General features: G+C 42.5%; 1 protein-coding gene across 1 annotated transcript in view; it reads right to left on the bottom strand.

Moving 5' to 3' along the window:
• Positions 1-18,737, bottom strand: part of MARCHF10 (membrane associated ring-CH-type finger 10) — a 93,157-nt gene that overhangs the window by 42,220 nt on the left and 32,200 nt on the right. Inside the window, 1 exon segment of the mRNA XM_064270958.1 lies at positions 8,926-9,097. Coding sequence (XP_064127028.1) covers positions 8,926-9,097 — 172 coding nt within the window.

Below are 18,737 nucleotides of genomic sequence, written 5' to 3'. Positions count from 1 at the left end.
ACAGGCCCAGCAGGCCTGGCTCCTGCCCAGTAGGCACCTAGGTTGGATCTCAAAGTCACTGAAGAGTTAACCAGGAGAAATGGCATCACCATCACACCCTCTCTGGTCAACAGCGTTGGCTCTCCTGAGGGATGCACGGAAGTTCTTTCTTCTTAAGTTCCCAGGGAATGTCCTGGGCTCCCAGGTGGAAGTTCTCAGTCTTTTCTTATCTTCTACCCACCCATTGCCTTTGAGTCAACTTCGACTCATAGCAACCCTGTAGGACAGAGCGGAATGACCTCGTAGGGTTTCCAAGGCTATAAATCTTTACAGAAGCAGACTGTCACATCTTTCTTCTGAGGAGCAGCTGGTGGGTTTGAACCACTGACCTTTTAGTTAGCAGCTGAGTGTTTTAACCACTGTGCCATAAGCTCTCCTTATCTCTTACCAAAAACAAACCAAACCCAGTGCTGTCATGTCAATTCCAACTCATAGTATCTCCTACAGCCAGTCTAATTGGCTGTTCTGGCAGCAACCTATGGTGGCCTTCAAGAGTCTCAATTAGGTAAGGCTCTCTCCCCTGGTCCTCCATTTCTAGGAGCTTGTGGTCATGCGCTAATCTTGTCTTTCAGATGCAGAGCGGAAGCTCAAGGTAAAAAAGAGAGAAGCAGGGTGATCCTGGTGGGATTATGGGAAGAGAGAGGAGCCAAGGAGAAAAAAGCAGGTGAACAAGAGTGGTGTCCAAGTGCAGGCAATGATTTGTTCACTAACGTCACCCTCAACTTGCCAACCCTGCTGGAGGGAGACTGTGGGTGCCTGATGGAATCAAGCCCAGAGAGGTCACATTGTGCAGGACAAACCTCAGCTCTACAAACTTGGCTCACCTGCTTACTTTCTCAGAGCCTGTTTCCTCATCCGCAAAAGGAGACAGGGATTTTCCCTAGCCTTGCAAGGGTGGCCCTTACACCAGCTGCTTAGGCAGCACCTGGGGGCGTCTTAGAAACGCAGAATCTCAGCCCACCCAAACCTCCTGAACCAGAGCCTGCAGTTTAACAAGCTCCCCAGGTTTTCACATGAACATTAAAGTTTGAGAAACAAGGCTTCTCAGACAGGCTGCCAGCCTCTGTGATGAGGATCACCTGTAGTGCTTGCTGTCCCCGGTTCTGGGCTGAACACCAGGCACTTGTATTTTCACTGTGCACCACCCAGGTGATACTTCTCATCAGAGAAGTTTGGGAAATACTGCAGCTAAAATCAGTTCCAATTCTAAAATTCCATCTTTGTGGCCATCCATTTGAAAACCCTTACCTATAATAGAGGAGTCTCAGTCCTTATTTGCTTGAATACTCTGTAGCATCTGATGGTATCATCCACTCCTTCCTTCCTGACACTTCTCCCTTGGCTCCTGCAGTGGTACTTCTCAGATAATTTCTCTGTAGTTGCCTTCCCCTATCCTCCCTTTTTGTTCTTATCATCCCTTCTTGTACTCTATCCCCTCTCCTAAGGGACACACTCCTGTGGTTTCAACCATCTCTTGCTCACTGGTGGCCCTTGGATTCCTACATGCAGATGGAATTGCCCTGATGAGCAGCAGACCTAGGTCTCACCGCCTCCTGGCATTTCCAACCTGCCCCTCAAAGATAACACCCACTGAATGGAATCCACTCTCTTCCTGCTTTCTCAGCCTTGATAGAGGCAACACTTACTGGCCTAGTTTTCAGGCCAGAACTCTATGTTCTCTTTGATTCTCCCTTTTCCTCATCCCCACATCCAAAGGTCACCAAGTTCTGCTGGGTTTGCTTGCTTAATTATCTCTCAAGCCCACATCCTCTTCCCTATTCCCTCTGCTTCTGCTCCAGGTCAAAACCAAAAACCAAACCTGTTGCCGTCAAGTCGATTCCGACTCATAGCGACCCTATAGGACAGAGTAGAACTTCCCTGCAGAGTTTCCAAGGACCGCCTCCAGGTCAAGCCCTTCTCATTTCTCCCTGGGTTTACTGCAACTACTGTGTGTCTGGCCTTCCAGCCTGTGTCTGGCTGCCCTCATCCTTCTAGCTAGCCCCTTCTCCATGCTATAGCCACAGTCAACTTTTAAAAGTGGCCATCTGACTGCATCTCTTCTCCGTTTAGATCCCTTCAATGTTGCTCCATCACCTTCATCATAACATTCAAGGCCCTTGGGGACCTGGTCCTTGCCTACTTGTAGGGCCTCATCTCTACACTTCCTAATTTGTACCCTGACGCCAAAACAGAGTGTCTCAAACTTGAATGTGGATCGGAATATCCTAGAGAGCTTGTTAAACATGCAGGTTCCAATTCAGTATGTCTGGGGTGGGGCCTGAGGGTCTATATTTCTAACAAGCTCCTAGGTGATGCTTCTGCTACTAGTCCGGGGACACTTGGAGGAGCAAGGTCCTAGGCTATTTGTAGCTCCCAATGTATGTCTGTCTCTCTCTCTGACTCTCCTCCATGCCTCCATGCAGCTCCTGCTGGGCACATCTTTCTTGCCTTCTTCCCCTGGCTAAATCCCTTTGGCCTTCAGGATTCTCACCCTACTCACTCTGAGAAGCTCTTAGAACTTACCTTGGTCAGGCATGCATCACATTACTTGCCCCTGTTAATGTCCTGCCCTCCCGCTAGGTGGTGTACCCTTGGAGGGCAGGTCCTGTGTGCTTTATTTTGTATTCCTGGCCCCCACACAGTGCCTGGCAGGTAAACCCAAACCAAAAAACCCATCGCCATTGAGTCGATTCTGACTCATAGTGACCCTACAGGACAGAGTAGAACTGCCCCATAGAGTTTCCAATGAGCACCTGGTGGATTCAAACTGCTGACCTCTTGGTTAGCAGCCGTAGTACTTAACCACTATGCCACCAGGGCAGGTAAGCATGCAGCAAATGAATGCAAGGAATGCTGAATGAGTGAGTGATGGGTGAGAAAGCAAATTTGCCCTGGTATCCTTCACCCTGGGATGTGCTGGTAGTTGAATGTCTTTGCTAACATCCACCTAGGTACTGGACAAATGGATGACTTCATCGATAATCAAATAGTTAAAATCATTTAGGAGCAATTTACTCCCTCTCTTATGTCTCAAACTAAATTGTCTTTGGTTAAGCAGTTCTTTTGTACAGACACTAACCCTAGAGCAGCAGGTGGTGTTGGGAGCAGGATTCATAAGAGAGGAAGGACTGGGAATTAACTTTTACTTAAGGCCTAGCCTACAACCAGGGTTTTAATCTTCTTCTCTATCTGTTCAGATAGGTAATAACTTCATCTTACTGATGAGAAGTACCAGTCCACAATTATAGGGCTATAAAGTAACCAGGACTCTGAACCAGGCCTTCGAATTCTGGGCTCTGTGAACCAACCCCCCCAACTCCTCTGTCTTGGAGGCATTATGATAAATGGTCCGAGAATTATGATTCTCTCTATAAAAATGCAAGTATTCACTTATGTTGTTATTACTGTTTTTCTAACTTGAGCAGATAGCTTGGAAAGTTGTTGGATACCAATTGGACTTGCTCAGAAGCCCATCAATCTCGTTCTTTGAGAGAAAATCTTCAATAGAATTTATTTGCAAGGGAAGTAATGAAGATTTAGGATTTACCCTCAAATTTCTCTTCTAGGCTGCTCTTCAAAAAAAAAAAAATTCCCCAGTCCAAAATTGACCACAGTTACTTTAGATGTTTAGCTTTTAAAATCCGAATTCACTGCTTTTTCTGAATTTTACAAGGACGCGTCTTCATGATGAGCCACTATTAAGTCGAATAGGCCTCGCTGCTCACACAAATCTGAATCTGGTAATGACTAACACTGAACTCAAAAATAAGTGAGGATAATTTCTGAATGCTTGGCTATGTTTTAAAGGGCAAGATACTGGAAGCAGGCTGAGAACTCCATCCAGATCCGTTTTCCTGGCACATAACCTGGGGGCATCTGCCCAAGCTCCAGGTGAGAGGAGAGGGCGCACTCTCTCCCCATGAGCCTGGCACTGGGACAGAGAGCTCTTTTGGTCTCCAGGCGCCAGAACCCCACTGCACAGTGGCCTTTGGATGCCTCTAGAGGCCTTAAAAAAAAAAAAAAATAGAGGCCTGGAGAAGAGAATTGGCTCCTTTCCAACTCCCTCTGGGCTGGGAGGGGCCTAGGGGGCAGCTGGGAATGGGAGGCACTTCCTTTACCCCTGACCTTGCTGGGTTTGCTGACTGTTCTGCTACCCCCTGATCCATATATGATTCCGAAATAAGAGCTGGGAACTCTGCTAGGCTGACTTCTCACCCTACAACAGCGTTCACCTGGGTCATGAAATTGCAGATTCTGGAAAAATTCCACGTCAGCCCCTGATCTTGACTCATTGCCTGAATTTTCTTTGTCCTTTTGGAGATAACTATCTCGGCTTGCTGGGTGCTTTCTGATTATTCTTCTTTTCCCACTTGGTGTTTGGCTTTGGAAGCTCAGGGTATAGTTAAAGTGTCTGGACCTGTATATATGTTAGAAATTTTAAAAATACTACCCTGCTTTTTGTTGAAGGAAAAAAGATGGGAGGGGGGTAGCATTAAGACAAAAAAAAAAAATACAGTTTTGTCTAGTCCACTCTCCTAACTAAATACAGCTTTCGTGTGCTTGATATCATAATGATGTAATTTATCGAGTGTGTATGGGGCCAGGCACTGTACTAGCAGCTGAGTGTACATTATATCATTGCATCTTCACAGCAGGTAGGATCTACTTTTACCTCCATTTTACAGATGAGGAAACTGAGGCATGGAGAAGTTCCTTGCCCAAAGGTACACCATAAATAAGAAATGGGGCCTGGAGACTAATATAAGCATTAAAAAAATTTTTTTAGTGTGGTTATATATATGTATATAACAAATATGGCAAAATTTTGCCATTTTAATCACCTTTAAGTGTTAAATTCAGCAACATTAATTATAGTCACTATATTGTGTAACCATGACCATTGTCCATTTCCAAAAGTTTTCATCACTTCAAATAGAAAGTCAGAACCCCTTAAGTGGTAACACCCCATTCTCCCCTCCCTTCGGCTCTGGTAACCACTAACGGCTTTTTGTCTCTAGACATTTGCCTATTCTAGTATTTCATATAAGTAGGATCACACAATATTTGTCCTCTTGTATCTGACTCATCTCACTTAGCATAATGTTTTCAAGAGTCATCCATGCCCAAGCATTTTAACTCCAAAGCGCTCACCCTTAAAATCGTTACCCCACTGTATGGCTACAGCTAATGAAGAGCATCCCAGATCAACTCATCTGGAAACCCCAAATCGAATCAAACCTGTTCCTGTCAAGTTGATTCCAACTCATAGCGATCATAAAGGACAGAGCAGAACTGTCCCATAGGGTTTCCAAAACTGTGATCTTTATGGGAGCAGATCACCACATCTTTCTTCTGCAGAGTGGCTAGTGGATTTGAACTGCTGACCTTTCAGTTAGCAATGGAGTGCTTTAACCACTGTGCCACCAAGGTTCCTTCATCTTGAAACAGTCCCATGAAATATAAGGACTTAATTTTAAATGCTTGAATTCTTTCTAATACAGTGTGAAGAACAATGAGAATCTGAGGCCGTCTCAGTTATAAATCTATTTGTAGAGGAGCCTGATAGTTCTTATATTGTAAAGAGCCATTTTGGGGACTCTAGATGACAGTTCACATGCAAACCTTTTTATGACATAGATTACCATTACACAGATTCACATGTAAGTCAAGCCACATGCCCCCAGGTATATTACTATTACTTTATTCAGTCAATGCCTGGCATAACACAGTATGGAAGCGTAGCCTATCAGGCAGATGTAAGAAAGAGATTTCACTACGTCCAATGCTTAAGTTTCGCAGAAAATCTCAAGTCTGCCATGGGAAGTTTTGATGATTCACTGCCAATCATGGACCACCCCTAAAATACTTCAGGGAAATATTTCTTTACAGAGGCCAACTAAAGCAGGGAACTGAGAATATACTTAGTGAATTAATGTGTCCAGATAGCTCAGACTCCAAATTGTTTCTTTTCCATAAAATCAGAGTATTTATTTGAATTTTATGAATTGTCACAAGCACATACTTTACTTTTTTTTGAACATTTTGTTGTATTTTAGGTGGAAGTTTACACTGAAAATTAGATTCTCATTTAACAATTCATACACAAATTATTCCATGATGTTGGTTATGATCCCCACAACGTGTCAGCACTCTCACCGTATCCACCCCGCCTGCCCCGTTTCCATCCATCTAGTTTCCCTGCCCCTCCTTGTCTTCTTATCTTTGCTTTTAGGTAGATGTTGATCGATTGGTCTCCTATAGCTGACTGTTTAAAGGAACACATTCCTCATAGGTGTTTTTGTTTATTTTATAGGTAAATCTAATATTTGGCTGAATGGTGACCTCTGGGAGTGGCTTCAGTTCCAGGTTAAAAGGGTGCCTTGGGGCAAAAGTCTCTGGGGTTTCTCTTGTCTCTATCAGTCCAGTAAGTCCGGTCTTTTTAAAATGAATTTCAGCTTTGTTCTACATTTTTCTCCCATTCTAACTTGGACTTTCTAGTGTGTCTCTGGTCAGAGCAGTAGGTGGTAGTAGTCGGGCACCATCTAGTTCTTCTGGTCTCAGGCTAGAAGAGGCTGTGTGATTCTTGTGTTCTAATTTCTTCCTTGAGTCTTTGGTTTTCTTCACACTCCTTTGCTCCAGATGGGAAGAGACCAATAGTTTTATCTTAGATGGCCTCTCGCAAGCTTTTAAGACCCCACACACTACTCACTAAACTAGGATGTACAACATTATCTTTATGAACTAAGTTATGCCGATTGACATAGTTGTCCCGTGAGACTATGGTCCTGAGCCTTTGCACCCAGTAAATCAATCCCACCAGGTATTTGGATATATCTAGGAAGTATCCGTAACTGTGCCCCCTACGCCACTTAACTTTCAGAACAAACTCAGCTTAAATTCTTACCATATCTCCAACTTATCATTTTGTTATGCTTATTAACGAATTCTAAGGGTGAGTCTGGAGTCCCTGGATGGTGCAAACAGTTAATGTACTTGTCTGGTAATCAAAATGTCAAAGGTTCAAGTCTACCCAGAGGAGCCTTGGAAGAAAGGGCTGGTGATCTACTTCTGAAAAATCAGCCACTGAAAACCCTATAGAGTACAGTTCTACTCTGACACATATGGGGTCACCATGAGTCGAAATCAACTCATTAGCACCTGGCTTTTTTTAAGGGTGAGTCTACACATGTAAAGCAAATGGACCTTAACACACCAATGCTTTGCCTTTAGCCAGCTGCATGAACAACCCAGAGAACTGCACAACTGATTCAGCTTCTATAGCAATTGACATCAATCATGGCTGCATGGGTCCTGGATATGGTCTAGGGCCCTACTGTGACGATAAAGCTGGTGGTTTTTAAATACTTTTGCTATAGATACCCTCCCTCATTTGATGAAACAGATATTTTCCTGCCAACTTGGCTCTCTGTTGCCTAAACCTTGTTGTTTTCCAGTCTGATAATTCTTCAAATTAGATGCTTTATAGAATATAAAATGAATTAGTTTTCCTTCTCTGTCAGTGTTGTAAGTTCCCTATGGAGTTTGCTTAGACTGAAAAACATCTGTATTAATCAGACACGCTGAAATCACTGAGTCAGCCTACACCGTTCATTTGAATGATTTTTCTCCACAGATGACAAAGCACACGATGCTAACAGCTACCCAATTTTAGCAAGAAGGCTAAAAATTATATTGAGTGAATGGGGTTGCATTGTGTAAACTTAAATTCAATTTTTGCAATTAGAAACATCCACAACTTACTAAATTACATCACGTATTTTGAAATACTTGTGGAATGACCTTATCTGTTCTATTTCAGCTTTAGATGGCTGAATTAAAACCCTAATTCCTACTAAAAGTCTTTAAAATGAGAAATGGTTAACTATGATAATAAAAAAATACTTTCCCCTTATTAAATAAGGAAAAAGAGTGGGGGCTTTGCCTGAAAGGACGTCGTTTCAGAAGTTAATTTGGATTTGACTTCATTAAAGTAATAAAGTGTGGGTGGTTAATCTGAGTGAAAGCTGCCATTTTCTAAAAATGCATTAAGACTTAACTGGACGAGTGGTTGCGTGACAGAAGCTATTTAGGATTAGAAAGCAGTTTTGATTTGGATTTAAATGAATTGCACGCTATTTACGAATTCTTCAGCAGTTAATTTGGATCATTTCCATTCCACTGCAAAGCAGAAGGCAGACCTTTCCGCCTAGTTACCCTAACTCAGAGGTCAGTTCCCAGAGGACACGAGTTTCTCTTACAGATGTTGGCTTTGATGGGGACAAGCCTGAGGGATTCTAAACTTTCAGTTGAATTTATCCCCCTTCTGGATACTATTAAATCATCCCTGCCTCAAGCAGAGGGCTGGTCTTTGCTTCCAAGGAGGCTAAAGAGTGAATTATTCACCAAATCGCATAAAACGTTTGTCCCCTCCCAGAGGACAAACCCAGAACTGGGAAACTTTATTACTCTCTCTCTCAGCTGTAAATTATGCTATTCAGATGCGTTTGAAAGCTTCTCTTCATGTTTCTTGCTTGAGTCATAAAACTTGATACCTGCGGCCAAATGCCTTTATCTCCCAAGAAGGGTGAAGGAGATGAAAAGGCAGCAATTCTAAGCAAGTGCCACCCAAAGCGAACGACTGGCCGGAAAACTTGGGCGGAGGAGACAGTTATTATGTACAGCTCATGCCTTCTTGCCTTCTTGACCTGATAGTCTACTCTGAAATTAATTTTTTCCGTTATATATAATCAGCAACCTTCTAAAACCAGAATCAGCTAATTCAAAAACACTAGGTTTAACCAATACCGCCAGCTGGATTGCTGTCCTTACCTTTACTTTACTACTGGGATTTGAGATGTTGTGAATTTCAGTAAACCAGCCACTCACCTGGAGAGGGTTTGCTGGGGCCTGCTTTCTCTGGTTTCTTTGGGGTCATGGTACTTTTATGTTTCTGCTTGACTGATGTTTGGTCAATTGCTGGAAGTTTGGAATCACATTTAATCGAGGAAGTCTTGGCAGATAAACTTGGTTCGGCAAGAGGATCCTCCTCACCAGAACTCTACCAAAAATGAAAGGTGTCTGAGTATCAGTGACCAAGTATGTCACCTTTGGTGGACAGGGAAAAAAGAAACGAGGCAGATACAGTGACCTCTCCAGGAATAACACTGGAGTATATTGCCAGGCTAAATACCTTCTTTCACCGGTAAGATTTTGATTGACAGGGTACTTCAACTTAGAAATAGAATCAAAGTTAATAAGTCTACTTTGTAGAGCAATCTGAAAAGAATGCATTTCTGACCCTTAAGTAATTTGGTGACCAATAAGCAGCTCTTGGTAAAATCTGCATGAGAAAGCAGGAGAAACAATTACTTTGTCATTTGAACTGTTTTGGGGATGGGGAGGGAAAACTGTCCCTTACATTCATCATATACTTGGCAATGAAAACGAAATTTAGATATTGTGGTGGGGACCGGATAAATCAGACCTCAGTTTCAATACACTGAATTATTGGGTACAACGTAAGACTTTTAAAAAGTCCCTACTTGTCACGTCTTCTGTAAAGAAGTCAGTATAAATCTACAGGTGGACAAATCACGATGCCTACAGTGTCAGAATATCCCAGCACAGCCTCGCAGACCCAATAAAAATTATCAAGGCATTCAACAGCTCTGTACTTTGCCACACTTTAGCCACCAAAGAGCTCTGGTGGTGCAGTGGTTAAGTGCTCATCCACTAACTGAAAGGTCAGCAATTCAAACCCACTAGCTGCTTCAAGGGAGAAAGATGTGGCAGTCAGCTTCCATAAAGATTTACAGCCTTGGAAACCCTATGGGGCGGTTCCACTCCGTCCTACGGGGTCACTGTGAGTCAGAATTGACTTGAGGGCAACAGGTTTGGTTTTGGGTTGTTGTTTTAGGTCCCAGTGTTAGTCTGATTTGTTAGGCTATAGTTACACATTCTGCAACAAACAACCCTGGGAGGGGGGGTGTCTCTAAGTTTTCTTACATTGTACTCCCCCAAAGTAAAATGAAAAAAACAAACTAGTTGCCATTGAGTCAGTTCCAACTTATAGTGATCCCATGTGTTGCAGAGTAGAACTACACTCCATAGGGTTTTCAATGCAGTGACCTTTCAGAAGCAGATCACCAGGTCTTTCCTCTGAGGTGCCTCTGGGTGGTTTTGAACCACCAACCTTTCCGTCAGTGGTAGAAAACTTAACTGTTCGAGCCACTCAGGGACTCCTTACATTGCTATTAATCCTGTAATGAAAAGCCCTCTGACAATGCCATCTTTTGCTGACATGGAATGCTAAGTTAATGTCCCCTGTATTCACCTAACTGTTGCAATTTGTATTGATCTTGCTTATCCTTCATGTTGACAGTTGTAGCATTTTCATTTCACAGGCTGCCGACTCAGGAAAATACTCTGAATAGCTTTGAGTTATTGGGCGCAACATGAGACAAACTAAACTCTAAAAAAGCCCCCTACTTGTCAGTCTTCTATCAAGAAGTCAGTATAAATCTACAGGTGGACAAGTCATCCTCCTTCTAGGTTACAAATCATGGCTTTTAATTTAGAGGCTGGATACAGCCTTCAAATAATGATTGTTTCTTCGTACATTTTCAGAAAACGGACCACCCTAAGACAAAGGAAGGGGAAAGGACAGTACATAATGCATTGATTATTCTCCCTTTCTCTTTTGACTCTGGCATTCAATGGAAATCCTTGAAAATTATTCCGAAACGTCAAAGGTGAAGTATTAGGCCATTGAAAAAGATGAGATAGCTTCTCCGTTCCCAGAAAAGGAAATATGGGCAGATTTTAATTACGATGCCTCAGACCGTCATTGTAACTGGATCCTGGAAGTCATAGGGTAGAACAGCACTAGTGAGCACGGGGCAGGATTTCTTCCCTGAACTGCCCAACACAAACAGCTTACCTCAGTGGGAGGAGAAGCCTGCTCACACACGGCCCTGCTCTTCAGCCTCTTATTTCTGGCCAGCAGAAAGGCAGGAAAGATGCTCTGTGTTAAGGTTACTAACACCCGTGGCTACAGTATCAGAGCTGGTGTCTGCTGATGTTACTGGGTCTATCCCTGTCTCCCCCATACCTGGAATTCTCTGCTTGTCCCCAGGCAGTGGTGAGTTGGGAGACTCAAGGAAAACTCCTTTTTGGTGGTAAGCTACGTTTAAGGAGCCCTGGTGATGAAGTTGGCTCGGCTGCTAACCGAAACATTGGTGGTTTGAACCCACTAGTCGTTCTGTGGAAGAAAGGTGTGGCAGTCTGCTTCTGTAAAGATTATAGCCTTGGAAGCTCACGGCACAGTTCTACTCTGCCCTGTAGGGTCACTATGATTCGGAAGCAACTCAACAGCAACGGGTTTGGTTTTGGAAGCCACCTTTACCATTCCTTTACCCATTCATTATACCTCAAGTCTTTAAGCAGCGCCTCTCCAATGCTGCTAAAGACTTGAGGTATAATGTAATGTATGGGATTGTGCACCTGTATTCCAAGAACATCCTGTTCTGGCTCTTGGGTACAGCCATCAACCTTATTTCCAGGTGGCAATCATTCTTAAGAGTCTAGAAATTGCAGCTAGCAGTTGGTGTTTTGTCAGTTGGAAACTAAAGCCACAATGACAAGAACTATAATACTTATGCATGTCCTCCTGAATCTTTTCTTGCTTGCCTCATTGAGTATTCTTAAACAAATCATTTCAACATTTCGTGTCTTTGTTCAAGTTCTCAAACATCTATCCTTCCTCATGGAAACCAGTCGTATCACCCTCTCCCACAGGACAGAAGACATTGCAGTAACTCATTCTGGCACTGAAGTGCGGTATTTAAGACTCCCTGGGAGTGAATCCTGGCTCTTCCATGTAGTAACTGTGTGACATTGGGTTAGTGATTTATCTCTCTGTCTCAAATTTTCTCACCCATGAACAACAGTATCCACTTTTTGGTTGTTTTGTGAGTATTAAATGAGCTAATATATGTATATACCACTTAAAAGAGTACCAGACACATGGTAGGTGACATGTAAGTGGTAGCTTTTATATTTAGTCATTAATTCATGTTCAGCCACTTAACAAATTAACTAGCTAATTACTAAGCACTGTGGAAACCTTATGGGGCAGTTCTACTCTGTCCTGTAGGGTCGCTATGAGTTGGAATTGACTCGACAGCAAAGGGTTTTGGTTTGGTTGAAATCAAAACCAAAATCTCCAATTAGAAATTCCATTGGATTTCATCTATTCCAAAGAGACATGAATGGAGAGATGAGTCAGTTTCTACATCCAACACTCAGTTTCTTCTCAAGACTATATAATTTATGATAATCTTACAAATACTGCTTAAAATTTATCCAGTCTTAAAATATGGAGCAGTCTTTTTTTTAGACAGTAAAGCTCTAATGGCAAATATTCAACACCATTTAGAGATTATTGAACAATAATAATCAAATTATTTTTATTTAAAGTCAATTTTAAAATCGTGCTTTTTCCATTTGTAATTTTGAACAGTAATTACAGTTTCATTCCTTCTCCCATATGTTCAGAAGTTGAAATGTTGCATGGAGGTGGAGGCAACAGCATACTGCTATTCCTTTAGGGGAAGAAAATCAACTCTATCTTTCAAAATCAAAGCCTATGACATTAAAAGGAAAACCCACATAATACATGAGTAGACTTTAAATCTCTATTGGGAATTTGCTGAAAAAGTCCTAACAACACCCTGTTAACTAAAAGAAGTTATCATCAATATTAATACTTTCTGGAATATTATTATTTTTGTATTTAACATTTTCCAAAGATCCCCAACTTGCTCTTCTGGTATCATACATAATAAAGTAAAATTGGTACCATTGCCCAAGGCTAGCCCTTGCTCTCAGAAGTTCAGAGAAAGACTAACCCTGGGAAAAGAAGGCACTTAGATTTAGGGAATGTAAATGTCTTTGGGCACTGAACTAAGGACTTAGTAACATTATAATGGTTCAAGTTGGACCTCCTGGAAGATGGAGACACAATGGTTGGGAAGTGGAATGCAGTTCCTCAGGAAGGTGAGAATGACTAGATTTTTAAACTGGGACCCAACGATGTTGAGTTTGAAATGGCAAGGTGACAAGGAACAGATGTATTTAGGAGAGCAAGGAACCTAAAGTAGTCAGGGACAAAAAGGACTAGAAATTATTTTCTACCTCTTGGCCGATAGCTCATTTCCAGGACCCAGGAAATTGGTTCTTAACTGGTATGCCACCTCGCCTCCCACCTCCCTGAGGGTGTGCTGCTAAATTCTGATTCATGTGTACCAAACCCATTTTTGCCATGAGCCATGTGAGGGAATGCTGAGCTGAGAGGATCTTAGGACATAAGGCACAAGTGCTCTGAATAAGAGGGAAGAGGCAAAGAGTAGTGCCAAGCAGGTGCCAGAGAGACTGTGTGCTTATTACATTAGAAATACGTTTAGTTTTGTGAGATTATGAATGAGTACGATCAAGGCACTGAACCTTGACACTCAAACAGTGCCAACATGGGAAGGGTGATCAAGCGATGGGGTACAAATGAGTACCTTCAGAGGGCTGTCCCCAAAGTCTGCAATCAAGCTGTACCTCAAACACAAAAATTACCTAAAGGAATCAAGGGCAGCTTGTATCAACAGCATTCTGAACAGGATAGATAATTTTATGTATTCAAAGAAATATAAAGTATGTTCTCCACAGAGTGTTGTTGTAATACAAAGCAGGCTAAACCTTCTCTTGTCTAGAAAAAATTATAATAGTAGTAAAGTGCTTCACATGTTCAGGACAGTCTTGAGTTCACCAGAATTCCAGACTTGAAGATCAATAAACAACAGGGATCAATAACCTTTGTTTTTTTTTTTTGGACTCAGGTACTATGCACCTGAATCAAACTGCTGCTAACCCCATTTGTCTCTCCCACCTAAAGTGGCTGCCAGGTGAGGCAGAATGAAACGAGGATCAGCAACAGAAGTCCTTGCTCTCTATTTTGCCAGGAGATGCTTTTTAGAGTCAGTTGGGCTGCCATATACATAAATATCATGGGCACCTGTCTCTACCATTGAGTTTTGTAGAGAACTTTCTCCTGCCCGCCTTCTCTGTGACACTCCTGCTAGCAAGTTGGGATGACCCAGCATGAGTACCTGACGTGAGAGCAACCGTACCTCAGTGACTAAAGTATCCATAAAATTTGATTGCCAGTGGGTTTGTTCTTTGAAGGAGAACCATGCAGAATTTTAAAACTTGCTCCAAGATTATCATTAATCCTACTATGGAGTGGTCACTGGGTGAACCTAGAGCTGCAAGCTACTGAAATGGCAAGTACAATGTGTAAAAATGGCACGGTGGTGTCAGACCTCCTTGTCTAACGTCACAAGGAGCAGAAATAATTAAGATCAACACCAGCCCAAAGCTGATTCTTATGAGGTGGAGGTCAGACACACCAACTCTCTCCCATCTTTTTTACCAGTTTTGACACCAGCTGTCCCTCCCACGGCACTTCTACTTCTCCGCTGGGTTCTATCATTCGTTGCAATGGCCACACAGAACTCACAGACCATACTCACAGCTATGGACTTATTAGGTTACAACACATTTTCTGACACCAGGTATTTTTTATAATGCAAACTAGTCCCTTGAATGCTGCAGAAATCACTGCCCCGTTTACATGAGTGGTAATCACACCATTTCCATACATTGGGTTTTTTAATATTGGGGACACCTATGTAAGATGTTCTCTGGTGTTCTGTGTGGTAGACAATGGGTAAGAAATCAGCATGTTGTCAAAAATTGTTGGGGTTTTGAATTTGAACACTAAAATGTAGTGGTTAGTAGCAAGTTGAGATTGGCTTGAAGTTTTTTTTCAGGTATATTTTTGCTATAATGTATTTTTTTCCTTCCTCCTTTCTTTGAATTCATATTTTCCTTTTAGTTGAGAGGAACATCTGAGGAAATGGGGGGCTTGGGCATCAAAATATGATTATGAATTGTATTTGGACCATTCCCCCACCCCCAATTGCATCAGTATATATATAATATACCTACATAACAAAAAAAAAATTTTTTTTTATACAGGAAAACACCTCCTACCCAAAATGATAAAATGCCATAAAACATGAGAATCAATTGGGAAGTATCGTATGCATCTAGTATGTCTTCAACTCCACGTTAGTCACTGTGAAGGGACATAAAAAGAAGAAGCTTACAGTGGGGGAGACAAGATTAATACCATACTAGCAAAGTGAAAAGCAGCATTTAATTAAGTGACAGATTGGATGGCACCAATTCTAAAGGCCATAGAAATTCACAAGAAAAGGTAAAAAGTCAAGGGCAGCTTCATGAAGGAGGTGGTATGTGACGGAACTTGATGGATAAGTAGGATCTGGCTGGGCTGAAAGCCAAGTAGAAGCCAAGGTATGGATGGAGTGACGAGCATGGCTTGATTCTAGGGTGGTGAAGTAACTGCTGGAGCAGCAGTGTGGGGAGAGGTGAGAAATAAAGCTGGATGGCAGGGTGGGGTCAGATTGTGAGGGTCTCTGAGAGTCATGCTACAGATTGAGAGTCAACATGACAGAGAAAGGGTCCAACTAAAGATTTCTGGGTAGAAGAATGCTTAAAGAGGTATTTTACATGTATCCCGGATGTTTCTTTCGGGAGAGGAAACAGATCTTCCTGCAGACTTGCCCGTGAAATAATCTCTTTGTAGGTACATTTGTTTATTTTTGTAAATTGTATTTATTTGCTTTACTACTAAAGAAATTCATGTTCATAACGGAAAAATAAAGATGAGCATAAAGACAGAAAATTTAAAACATTTCATAAACCCATTAACCTTAAAAATAAAACTGTTAGTAGCTTGGTCTGTATTCTTCCAGACCCTTTTTAATGTCTAAGTGATGGAGACTATTAGCTTTCCATCAAAATCCCTTCTTCTAAAGACATGAGTTGATTTGGCTGCCCACCTTGGACTGGATTTCTCAGCCTCCCCTGCAACTAGGTGTGGCTGTGGGATGAAGCTCTCATGAGTGGAGCATGAGCTGAAGTGATGTGTGCAGCTGGCTTTAGAGAAAATCTTTGGCCTTGCACCTCTTCCTTTCCACCTTTCTATGAGCTGAAGTGACAACGACCTCGAAGGTGGCAGAACCATTCATTGGCTAAAGTCCCTGAAAGTCTGAGTGGTGACCTGCCTACTAATCTACTACCAATCTGGACTGTCACACGTACAGAAACAAAATTCTATCTTGACTCAGTCATTGCATTTTTTGTCCCTTTGTTACAGCAGCGAACATTACCCTAACATATATGTATGCACTCACCCTGTGTCTGTCAGTGTGTTATACTATAGTGGCTTGCATATTGCTATGATGCTGGAAGCTATGCTACCAGTATTTCAAATATTATCAGGGTCATGCATACTGGACAGGTTTCAGCAGAGCTTCCAGACTAAGACAGACTAGGAAGAAAGGGCTGGTGATCTACTTTCAAAAATCAGCCTTTGAAAACCCTATAAAGCACAGTTTTCCTCTGATACACATGGAGTCACCATGAGTTGGAATGCACTTGATGACAACTGGTTTGGTGGTACAGAAAATGAGATGTGGGGGTGGGAGTGGGAGTATAGAGACTTGTTGGTGGGCCACTGCAATAACCGGACTAGGTGATGGCACAGAAGAAGACACAGATGGATTAAAAAGATATTTAGGAGGTAAAACTAATATGCCTTGGTGATAAATATGGGGAGGAGGCGTGGAAAGAAAGTGTCAGGGATATTTCCTAAGATTCTGATGTTATCATACATAAGGAAGAATGAAAGAACAGGTTGGGAACTTCAGCATCGGACATGTTGACTTTGTGGTGTCTTAGAGACATCCAAGTAGAGATGCTGAGTAAACAGTTGGTTATTCAGATCTGGAGATCAGAAGAGAAGTTTGGGTTGAAAATGTAAATTTGGGAGTCACTGGCAGTTAAAGTCTTGGGAGTGGATGAGATTATCTAAGGAGAATGCATAGAGCAGGCCTTCTTGGAAGGGAGGATGAACTCTGTTGTTAGGTGTCGTTGAGTTGGTTCCGACTCATAGCAACCCTATGTACAACAGAATGAAACACTGCCTGGTCCTGCGCCATCCTCATAATCGTTGTTATGCTTGAGACCATTGTTGCAGCCACAGTGACTCAGACAGGGAAAAAAATTACATTTTTATTTCCAACAACCTATAGCTGGAATCTAAGCATATTTTTCATTTACAAATGTAGGCAACAAACTACAGTAGTATTAGCAGTACCTGTGATTTTTGTCACCAATTGAAATCACAGATATTTTCACATCTCATTAAACTTGTTGCAGATGTCTCAAAATATCCTTTACGCCCATCACTTGTTATTTAATGTGTTAATAAAGAAGCACATATATTACCGAATCACAAATTTCTAAAAATATTTTGATGGCCGTATTTCAATAAAATTGGTTTTCTTTGGAATCATGTGTATCTTATTCTATGCATAAAAAAAATATTATTCTCAGAAAGGGACCCAGAGGGCTCACCATGCTGCCAAAGAGGTCCATGGCACAGAAATAGGTTAAAAACCCCTGGTACACAGTGAGAAGAGAGTCAAACCTCAAGGAATTCCAGGATTCAGAGTCCGGGTTGAGGAGGGTAAGCCCACAGTGGAGAATGAAAAGCAGCATCCAGAGACAGGAGAAGACTGTGGTGTTACAGAAACTCAGGGAGGCAGCATTTCCAGGAGGAGCGAATGACCAAGCAAGGCAGATGCTGCCAAAAGGTCAAGGTTGAAGAGAACTGGAAGGAACCTGCTGCAATCAAGATGAGGAAGTCCTTTGACGAAGAGCCATTTCTGTGGAATGATGAGTGTGGAAGCCAGATCGGAGTGGGTTGAGAAGTGAGTAGGAGGTGGGAAAATGGAGTCAGTCAGTGCAAATAATTCTTTGAGAACTTTGGCTGTGAAGAAGTAAGCGGAGGGATGTGGGATCAAGGAAGGGCTGCTCTGGTGTTTTTTCAGCGCGGGGACGAGACCTTAGGTTTTGATTAAATGCCGGTAGGAAGGCTCTGGTGCAGAGAGGTTGACATACAGGCAGGGAAGGGATGATCGATGGGGTCAGGGTTCTGAGAAGAGCAAGGGGTGGGATCCCAAGCACACTGGAGAGGTTGCTAATAGATGGGAATGAGGAGAGGCTGGTGCAGAAGGCAGAGGGTGGTGGGTTGGGTAGCAGTAACCTGAGAAGTTCCCATCTGAGGAACACTATGGTGTGGGGTGATAGAGAAAGAGGAGGGACTGAAGACCAGGATAAAGGAAGAGGATCTGAAGTGGAAGGGAAAGTGGACCAAAGAAACTGGGCAGCATTGAGGGCCTAGTCGAGGCTGATGGCCATAAACATTCACAGCACCATTTTTCAAAGTTGGGTGATTTTCTCCAGCAGTAGCCAGTGACCTGGATGCAGGTCCAAAGACTGGGTGGCCAGGCTTTTGCCAGACAGGTGTGAGAAAAAGACAGAGGGGCAAGGCAATTCCTAAAGGTTCAAGCACGGAATCTCCACTGCTTAGGAAGGAAGTGGGTCCAAGAGGGACAATGACAGGGCAAAGGCTGAGGGATCAATAGACCAGAGGTTCTCAAGAAGTGGAAGAAATGTCATAACAGAAGTACTGAGCAGGACAGCTGGAAGGCCTAGAG

This window comes from Loxodonta africana, chromosome 18, assembly GCF_030014295.1.
Source record: "Loxodonta africana isolate mLoxAfr1 chromosome 18, mLoxAfr1.hap2, whole genome shotgun sequence".
Classification (NCBI taxonomy): Eukaryota; Metazoa; Chordata; class Mammalia; order Proboscidea; family Elephantidae; genus Loxodonta; species Loxodonta africana.
Note: the sequence above shows the minus strand (reverse complement) of the source record. Positions and strands in the feature narration are given on the sequence as shown.